At 41.2% G+C, this 10,888-nt stretch overlaps 1 protein-coding gene across 1 annotated transcript in view; it reads left to right on the forward strand.

Moving 5' to 3' along the window:
* The window catches only part of GRID1 (glutamate ionotropic receptor delta type subunit 1), an 852,065-nt gene that overhangs the window by 796,269 nt on the left and 44,908 nt on the right, over positions 1 to 10,888 (forward strand). Inside the window, exon 12 of the mRNA XM_014519976.2 lies at positions 9,411 to 9,606. Coding sequence (XP_014375462.1) covers positions 9,411 to 9,606 — 196 coding nt within the window. The remainder of the gene's footprint in view (positions 1 to 9,410; positions 9,607 to 10,888) is intronic.

The raw sequence follows: 10,888 nt of genomic DNA on the forward strand, positions 1-10,888 counted from the left end.
GCCTCGCCAGCCCCCCTGAGTTAATAAATATGCAACATTGACACTGATGAGGAGCAGATCTTGAGGATGCTCAGTGAGTGTGATGATAACAAGGAGGAAGAAAGAGTCATGGTACAGGCAGCAAAATATTACCCTCTAAAGAGAACAGGATAAAGTTTGCCTATATGCCAACGAGTAGGGCTGTGTGAAATTTTACTGGCTGTTTCTTTTTGATGCTATTTTGACTTGTTTTGAGTTTGAAACAGTGAAATTGAAATGAAGCAGAGGGCTTCAAAACAACCACAAAATGAGATGAGGCGAGGAAAAATGTTTCAAAAGTTTCAAAATGTTTTGAGTTTCAAAGAAGCAGCCAGGTGGTGGGAGGCACGGGAGAGCCAGAGCTGCACTCTGAGTGGCTCTGTGCAGCCCCATGTGGCTCAGCCTGGCAGGGAGTGCAACCCTGCCTCTCCCCACCTCCCACCATTGGGCTGCACTCCCTGGGGCTGGCGGAGCCGATCACAGTGCCCCGCGGGCTCTGCCCGTCTCCCACCGCTGGGCTGCACTCTGATCAGCTTCACCAGCCCTGTGGAGCTCAGCCCAGTGGCAGGAGTGGGCAGAGCCAGGGCTGCAGTCTGCCTCCTGCCACCAGGCTGAGTTCCAGGGGGCTGTGAGCTGCTGGGTGCTGAGCCCAGTGGAGGGAGACAGAGCGCAGCCCTGGGGCTGTGCCCCTCTTCCCTCCACTGGGCTGCAAGCCACTGGGTTCCCCTGCGCAGTAGAGGTGGGCGGAGTGCAGGCCCCTGCCCACCTCCACCAGGATGCAAGCTGCTGGGTTCCCCTGCCCTGAGGGAAATCGAAACTGTTTCGATTAAATGAAATGTAACAGTGCTTTTGAAATGAAACTAAACTCAAAGTGAAACCCTGGTCCATTGAAACAGAAGTTGAAGCAAAACAGTGCTGTTTCACACAGCCCTGCCAATGAGCCTTATTCATTTTAACCCATGCAGGTGTCACTGTCCCTAATTCAGGCCGAATCTGAATCCAAATCGAATACAGCTCATTTCATACACCCCTATCAGCTTTCACTCCAGTGAAGCAGTTTCTATTGCCTTTGGAACTGTTTTCCAGGAAATGTTCCCCATGCCTCTTAGGATGCCTACATATACTGCTAAGAGCAAAAACATATCCTGTGTGATTGAGGAAACTAGGCACCCAGCTAATAATTTTGCCCTCTACAGATATAATGTTTTCAAAATGGAGGGCTTCATGAAGTTCTTGATAGGATATCAGCTGTACTTCAAATGTGTGTTAGAGTACAAAGTAAATACCATATATAACTGAATCCAAGATGACCCTGACTTTAAAACAACCCCCCAGTAATTAGATTCTATACATGGAAGACTATACATTTGTTATAATGTTCCATGTACAGAATCCAGTGATTGGGGGGTTGTCTTAAAGTTGTCCCTAACCACAGGAGGGCAGACAGCCTGACCCTAGCACCTTGCTCCCCAACACTTGCCCCCATACCCATGCCCTTTCCACCTGTCCCCCATATGCCCTCTGATTTGCCTCTCCTGCACCCTGCCACCTGTCCCCCACACCTGATCCCCAACCCTTGCTGATGCCTGAAACCCCATGGGCTCTGCTCTTCCATCCCCTGATGCACTGCTCTTCCATTCCCTGACCCACACTTCTGGTCTGCAGCAGTGCAGGTCAAGGGATGGGAAAGCAACATGCACTGCTGCCTCGTTCCCTGATCCACACTGTGGCTGCTGCTGCATTCCCTGACACAACTGCTTCTGGTCAGCAGTGAAGGTCAGGGCATGGGGATCAGGCATGTCAAAGGACGGGGCAGCAACATGCTGCTTCCCTATCCCCTGATGTGCACTGCTGCCCCCTTCCCCAATGTATTTCTGCCTTATCCCCTGCTTCATGTTGCTGATCAGGCAGCAGTGCAGGTCAGGGGATGTTGCAGCAGTGTGAGTCAGGAATGGGGAAGCAGTGCAGGCCAGGAGACAGGAAAACAGTGCATATTGCTGCCCCATCCCCACCAACATGCTGCTCCCCTAGGCAACTGGTAGGGAGTGCATGGGGCTGCACGTGCCCCCCCGATGTGGCTGGTGCCCCCAACAGCTGACACTGATGCTGTTGGTAGGGCTGGTGCCCCCCTGACAGGGCTGCTGCTATCAGCAGCTTCTGTGGGTGCCTTCCTCCAGATTTAGGAGGTACCAGTCACTCATGCTGCCACCCTATTCCCCACTCAAACTGCTGCCCCATCCGCTGCACGATCCCTGATCCTATACCCTATCTGCACTGCCTCCCCATCCCCCATATAATTACTCCCAATCCCTGACCCACACTGATGGCCCATCCCCTGCCTGATCCCCCACTCATGCTACTGCCCCATCCCTCACCCCACCCACACAGCCACACATCCTCTGCCCATCCTGGATGCAGGCTTCCAGCCATCCCAGACCCTAACCCTGGCCCCTGACCTGTACTCTCTGCTGGCCTTATAACAGAATATGCATCTTATTTTCCAGGTATTTTGTTTTTCTTTTATAATATCTGTATTCTGTACAAGTTAATACTTATTAAATACTGGTTTAAGCAAAGGTTCAAAGAACTTGCTGTTAGCTAGACTGTGTAGTTGACTTATGAGTGGGTTGTTATTGGTTCTAAGTGGGGTTAATGTTCTGTGGGTTTGGTTTAGAAAGATAATTAAAGCAGGTATCTAACTTGAGTATCTTAGTAGTTTTGTAGAAGTTAATATGATTTTAGTCACCCAACAGTGATCTCTATCATGTCTTTGCTGGTCTTCATTAGCCACAAGCAGTGGAAAGAACACCCATAACCCCTCACTGTCCCACTGATCAAGGCTGGTTATAACTCAGATGGACTACAGACTACATATTTTCCTTGAAGCCATCGCTTCTTCTCCATAGCAAATGACAAGTCAGTTTGAGTTTGACCAATACCATCTGCTTCAGATTTTGAACAGTGTTCCACAGTTGAAGATGATTCCCTTTTAAACTTCCCCTTCCTGATACTACCATTCTCAAACAAATGACATTTTACATGATTGGTTTCAACCATGTATGTTCTGGGTTTTTATTTTTTATTTTTAGGAAGAGAGCAAAATCAACTCAGCTGTTTCCTTTTTACTTATAGTTCAGCTATTTTACTTTTTCAGGTGTGAAAAACATGCTTTTCCCTGATATATACTGATCAGAAATTTAGCACACACATCATACAAAACCAGCTGTAGCTTGAAACTGTAAATGCATTTAATTTCATACAGCCCAATGAGTTCTAGCATTTGAGGCAAGTTCTAAGAGAATGTAGATATTTAAAATTTAAGTGTGTTTGTAATTGGAAATTTAGAACATGTTGCATACATTTCTTTTCTTTCCCTTTTTCAGGTTTCATTTAAGTAGATCAACTTAGAACACTCCATGTATAATCAACGTCATTTCACTTTAGTGGTAGCTTTAAACTGAAAGCTTGGCTGCATCATTGAACTAACAGCTTAGCATAGTACTCTGAAATAAAAATGTACCTTATTGGCCTTTTTGAGTGAAAGTACAACTTAGAACTTTCCCTTCCCAAATTGGGACAGTAGTAAATGTACTTTACTCTTGGAAAAACTAGGTGTATGCAGGTGTCATATAACATAAATTACCAATATGAGTTAATTCCAGGTAAGAGAGGAGACCTATTATTGCAATGTTTGACATATAATATATAGTGGTATGAAGGAAGACCATATAGAAAAAATCTTCATAACATGGAAGACTTAGGGATCATATTACCACTTTTGAGTGTTTAGTTTCTGTAAAACTAGATATGCAAGTAATTCAGCATATGCAGAAATATTGTGGATTTGGTAACTGCTGTAGTAAAAGTCTCCATTAAAGTGTTATACTGCTGCAATCCCCAGTTTAGATGTATTAGAACATTGGCAGTAGTGAATACTAATAAAAATGTGTCTCTAAATTAAGGATCTGTCAGTATTCTTATTATCATCTCTGGTTATCCCCTAAGGCTGCAGTCAAGACAAATGCTGTATTTATTACTATGACATGAATTCCTATTACTTTTGATATGACATCACACTGATAGCTTGGATGACTAGTTTACAGTAATTGAATTACACACAAGCATGCAAATGTGCAGCATTCTCCAAACATTTTATAAATTGATCTACAAAGGAAAAAATAATGAAGAAAAAAACATTTTTGCCTTTTACTCCACTTCTCTTCTGTGTAGGGACTATCTCAACTTTTCAATTGGCTTGATTTTGTACCTTTAGAAAACTCAGGTCTTTATTTTTCTGTAATCTGGATGACTTTGCCCTGATCCTCAAAGGGCCTGAATAATAGTGATATCACTAATAACCTAAGGTGCAGATCTTCCACATATCTAGGCTTCAGTTTTTATTTATCTAAAGCCAAGAAAAGATTTACTGGTTTACTTATGTCTCTATATCTTTCTACCTCTAGTTTAGAGGCAGCTTATATACCATCAAACAAAGCATTTTGCTATGATAGCTTATTTCAGTTTGACAAATGGAAATTGTCAGCATAGCTGAATCTCTGCTAGGGATTTTGCTGGTATAAAAATGTCACAAATGTCAGTAGATACTGTAATATTGGAAAAATGTCTCAGGTGTAGACCTAGCCTAGTACAATTATAAATTCTGATTTAGTTATTCTGAAAATATTTGTTCTCATATGCATAGGGAAGAATTCTTTCACCTAGTGGCCAATGAAAGTGAAGTTTGGGACCCAATTATGACTGATGTGTGAGAGAAATTCTAATATCCTCTCTGGCTGCATAAGTGCACCCATTATAGGAACAGGAATACCTTCCAGAGATGTGCAGACAGTCTCCCTATTCCTATAACTGGTTCACGCAAATGTTCAGAGGAAGTAATAGGTAGTAATCATTCCTACACTTTAGTTGTGAAACTCAAAACTAACCAACTCCGAGTTAGTTGCAAGCTGCACTTTGGTCATCTACGAGGTGAAATATAGCAAACCATGGACAGAATTCTAAGACTTAGCAATCGACCCAATCAAAGCAAAACAAAATAAACATGGAAACAATAGCTATATGTTAATGGCATGAAAAATAATTGCAGCTCCATAGTAACTTGTATCACAATCACACAATTGTATTCTATATAGTGTAACATATACTAAATACTTCTTAGCCAATAATTCAGTTTCAAAATATATCAACCTAGAAAGATCTAGATACCTAGTTGTTTTTAATTCACCAAGCAAATATCTGCTTGACACAATTGGTTACAACATAGTTGCCAGTTATAAAAGCTACAAAATGAATATATTTATAAGAGCAGAATTTTCAATGTAAAGATATAAGAAGTAAAGAACACTGGCTATTTCTGCTTCCCTAGGTTTAACGTTAATCACACTTAAAGACAGTCTCTTAATGGATTTTAAAATACACTAATTTTTGTGGTATGGTTAATGGGGCATCCTGCTTTTCTATAGATTGTTTCTGCAAATATTTTTAGGCATTGTTTACAAGAAACCTTTTTCTTGGGATGGTAAGAGGGTATGAATAACTAAGTTCAAATAAAAGCTGTTTACAAAAGAAAGTAAAAATCTAGAAATGGTGACAGAATCTGGCTATAAAACATGGCCAGAATCTGACATTCAGTTAGAGGGAAGATTAGTGAACACTTTCATTATTAATGGAAGTATCTGACCAAACAGGCACTGTATTTTAAAGCTTAAAATAAAGAGGTAGGAAACAGTAATTAGGACACTGTCCTGATAGTGTTCCTAAATCCTCTTTCTTTTAGTGTATTTTTTGCCTCTACATAGTCTTACCTCTCCATGGGCAGATTGGTAGGCTTCCTGCCTCTCCTGCCAAGAGAATTTTCAGCATCGCTTTAAATTCCAGGGCTTCAATAAAATGCAGTTCATTACTTTGAAATAACTGAAATGCTTTGTGTAAATACCATGGCCTAGATGGTATAATTTCCCTATCGTAGGAAAATCTATGAAAGAGGCAAAAATCATCTTAAAGATAGCTCCAAAGGTATAGCAGCGTCGTTCTGTGCCTGGGGCAACTGATGCAGAGGGCAGTGCCAGCTGCCACTGTGCTGATTTCTACAGTGCAATCAACTTTTCCCCCACAACAAAGAAGGTGCCTGGGGCTGCTGCCCTAGTCACTACCTCTCATTCATGCCTACTGGGTAGTTCCTACCTAATTATTCAATTCGAGAAGTGGGTTATGGTATTCCATCACCCATCCAGACCACATCCACAAATTTTCTCACAGGATAATCTTTTCTGGCTCTGACCCTCAGTGATCTACTACTGGGCCCATGGCATTATATTTATAAAGGAGCTGTGCTTCCTAGGACTTGCCTCAGTCACTGCTTTTTTCAGGATCTGGCAAGTGGATCCTGTGGACTATGCAGGAAAGGAGCCAAGCTCAGGTTGTTTTTCCTCTTCCAGGGAATCTCTGGAAACTCCAAAAGTGGATGAATGGATCCTACAATTTCTGTAGATGTGGATGAGGGAGGGAGGGAAATTTTATAGCTATCTCGCTCATACTATCCAAAAGTAGATTGTCCTTATCCACTACAAGCCTTTCCCCCATTGCTATTAAAGTCATTCTATATTCCTGTCTGTCATAATGCAACAAAGTACTTAAACATATCAATGTAAGCCCAGCACAGAATATTTGTTTAAAACAGCATTTGAGGAATTTTGCCCAGGGGAAGTAATAAATGAGGTAGACCAGAGTACAACCTTTATACGAGACCAGAATTGTATCTAAGCCAGGAGATCAGACTCACATTCTGTTTTCTGCATTACATTCCTTAATACTCAGCAGTTTACAGGTTGTTAATTCTATATGGCATTTACCAATCCAAAGAAATAAAAGTAGGCTTGGGGTAAACTACTGTAACTGATACAACACCAGGAATTGCCCAGATCCACAAACATTTAGTGAGTATAGACTGATGCTGGTCCCATAGCATTACTTAAAGCTGCTTAATAGCTTAAATTGATATAAGTCCTTAAAACAACTTAAGAGCTTAAACCACTTAAAATGCCAGAAGCAGTTTAAGAGATTGAAGAATTTTATTGGGGTAGATGAAGGATGCCTTGTGAGCAGGTAGCTCCTTGAGGGATCTACCAAGGGTCTGGTCTGTGCATGTGTGTGGAAGGGGTGTCACAGATAAGATCAATAGAACCCAAATGTGAGGAAGTGGAAGTGATGTGATATAAGAAAGATATGACCATAAACAGGTATTCTGTTTATAGCATAAACTGATTGAAATCAACATAGCCCCATTTTAATCATTGCAACCACAGAATACAACAGCTAATATGAAAGCGCTTTTCCTTAAAAAAATAAATGTGCAATAGAACTGGAAGGGAAAATAGTGAATATCATTTTTTTAAAAAATTTGTTGGATACTGAAAGTCGTATAGTTGTGCTATTATCATGTTCTATAAAAACATTTTTCCTGCTTGTCTGACCGTTAGCAGCACACTGAATAGGTATTAATAAAAAAAAGGAAATTTTTATTTTGAATGTTCTGGCTGAAAATAGTGGATTGGCACCATGTGGAGGTCATTTATTCATTTTGTAGAGGTTGGCACTGAAATAATTTAGAGCAGTTCTGTATTTAGTCTTAGCTGGATATTCTTTGTGAGGTTTCCCATTCTTCAGAGTATGTTTTTAGTTATATTATAAGAAAAACTTCCACCCTTCATTTAAACCTAATTACAAAAGAACTACAACCCTTATGGCAGTTAAAGCAAAAAACAAAACAAAACAAAAAAAAGAAGACCTTCTCTGCAATTAGATATAATTAATGAGAAATAGTTAGAAAGAGTTATTTACTGAATTTATGAATGTTTTAATTTGTACTATATTAAAATTTGCATTGCTTGTGCACTAGTTCTTTTGTGTGAATTGTGGGAACATGGTTCTACTTTAAATATGAGAACTTTGCTTCCATTATTTAAGCATTTTAAAATATTGTTTTAATTTGTAGCATCTTTGGTATAAGTAGCAGATCTCCTTCAATATAGGAAAGAGGCAGTAGAGCTTTTTCCATCAGGGCCCTCAGCTGTGGATCAACACTTGCAACTTGGTCAAAAATAGCCTGGAATTACTGATCTTCAAAGGGTGTTTGCTAAGGTTTTTTTGTTGTTATTTGCTTTTTGTTCTGTTTTATTCTTATATTATATAATTCACATGAACAAAGGAACTTACAATGTTAGTTGAATGGACATGCAAGTGAATATACATATAAAAGACCTCATTTTAATTGTACTAAAAGATGCTTTACATCTCTCTAGGAATGCAAAAAATGGTCTTAAACTATTGATACATTCCAGTCATGCAGAATATAATTTAAGGATAAAAACATACATTGGATTTCTCCTGGGACAAAGCCTCTTATCCTGGGATTTTAAAAACCTACAAGCCCATTGTCTGAGGTTCAGTACCTGTGGAGATTCAGAGATAATGTTTTTTCCTGAGGAGGATCATCACTAATTTGAGTTAATTGCCATTCATTCCAGAGACAAATTGCATGCTGCTCCCAGGTTTTGACTCAGGTCAATCAAAACTAACTCAAATGTAGTGTCTATTTTTATTCTGAGTGCTCCATAGAGCTGAACTCACTTTAGTGCCCATTTGTGTAGCCAGAATGGTATAAGGAATGCATGAAACTAAGCTCTGTGTGTATATGAACATTATGTATTTCACAGGGGGGGGAAGATTACTAGAATAAAATAAAAAATAGAGCACATTCTATTTATTTAAAACCAATTTTTTGATTTGGAAGTAAATGTCATACTAGTAAATCCAGAGTAATTCCAATACAGTCCATAAAGCATCTCATATTTACTCACATGTAAATGAGACCTGAATTGGTAGCATTGTTTTGTTTCTTCTTGCTTCAATCACATTTTATGGCACTTGATTCTTGAGAGATGTAGTTAGCTGTGTTAGTCTGAAGTCAAGTAGAAGGCAGGGTAGATATGTACCTTATAGACTAACCAACGTATGTGGATATAGATATAGATAGAGATATAGCACAAGATTTCATGGGTTGAAGCTCACTTCATCAAATATTGCTTAAGCCCAGACACATAATTTTGATACATTGAGTGTTAAAATGATTGCTATCTTCTCCACACAAGCCTCTCACTGAATAAAGCCTTAGGTATAATTAAATCTTGTGATTTCAATGCAGCTGAACTACACTTTGGGTTTCCTTATGATGAAGTAAAGATATACGCAAATGAGACAAATTGACAGTGCTTTCTTTCGTTCTGAAGACAGCCATAGAAAAAGATAAGTTAACTAATGAAATGTCTGTATTGTACCACATAACACCTAACATTTCACTACTGCTTGAATTTCAGAACATTTCAAGATCTGTCCAAACAAATGGATATATCGTATGGTACAGTGAGGGACTCAGCTGTGTATGAATACTTTAAGGCAAAAGGGACAAACCCTTTGGAGCAAGATAATACATTTGCTGAATTGTGGAGAACAATCAGTAAGAATAATGGGGCAGATAATTGTGTATTGAACCCTTCTGAAGGCATCAGGAAGGTAAGAATGGATTAATAATAAAGATGTTATTTCTCTCTTTCTTCCTCCCTCTCTCTCTTCCTTCCTTTAATGAATCTATATTGTTTAAATAGGGTTAATAAATACTATCATTCCATCTTTGACCAACTATCTCATGGAACTCAGATCATCAGTTAAGAAAGATTGCAGTAACTACTACAACTTCTAACCCATTTGTTTTTGTCTTTCCCAGAGTCAGTTTTAAGACTGTTAGGATTTTTCTAACTATCTAAATGTCATTTTTTAAAGTAACTTTAGAATCTGTCCATTGACTTCAATGTGATTTAGACTGATAAACGCCTTAGGGCCTTGTCACACCTTACGCTGTAAGCCAAACCAAGGCTTAGTGTTGTTTGGTTTAGAGGAGCAGTCATACCTTAAGGTGAAAAAACAACTTTGACTGTCCTTCACTTGCACAGCTGTGATTTGCCACTAGAGGCTTGGTGAGCGGGGGCAGGACTAGGAGCTAGGCTCACTGCTCCTGCCAATCAGAGTGAGTGTTGCAGCCCCAGAGTGCGCCGGTGACTGTGTTGCCTCCTGCAGCTGCCCAAACCGGCTTGGTGCTTGAACTCTGTGGAGCCTGGATCTTGTTTTCTCTGGAGCCTACTGCCCCTACCCAAGCCACTGGCTAGCTGGCTGTTGCCTGAGATCCAAAAAGAATCAGGCCTCTCAGAGCTCTGGTGATGCCCAGCCTCTCAGAGCTCTGACAGTGCCCAGCCACATAGGCCATATGTAGCAGGAGGGCACAAGGGGGCACATACCCCCCTGAGATTGGCCACCACTGAAGCCATCACTGGTTTCTGCGGGTGGCCACCAGTGGCTGCGGGTGGTCCCCACTCACTGCTGCCAACAGGGTGGATGGCTGCTACAGGTGGTCCCTGGTTGCTGCACACCACTCACCACGTCCCCCTCCCTTTGCTGCTGACACTGCTGCAGCCACCTGTGCATGGTCCCTGCTCAGCCCGCCTTTGCCACCGATGTCACCGTGGCTGCCTGCAGGTGGTCCCCACTCACTGCCACCATGCCCCTGCCACCACACCTGTTGCTGCCGCTGTCTGTAGATGGTTGCTATGTCCCCCCAGCCTCCAGAAGCATGCATCATTCATGACCAGCCATCCAGCAGTCCAGCTAGTAGTGGCACAGTGTGGCAAGCTCTGGGAAAAAAAAAAGGATTGGGCCCCCAGGACCCAGACATATGCCCTGGGAGGGCCAGGCAACTGGAGCAGGGTGGAGCTCAGAAGCTGCAGCATGGCAGCCTGAGACA

Source organism: Alligator sinensis, unplaced genomic scaffold, assembly GCF_000455745.1.
Source record: "Alligator sinensis unplaced genomic scaffold, ASM45574v1 scaffold94_1, whole genome shotgun sequence".
In the NCBI taxonomy this organism is placed as follows: Eukaryota; Metazoa; Chordata; order Crocodylia; family Alligatoridae; genus Alligator; species Alligator sinensis.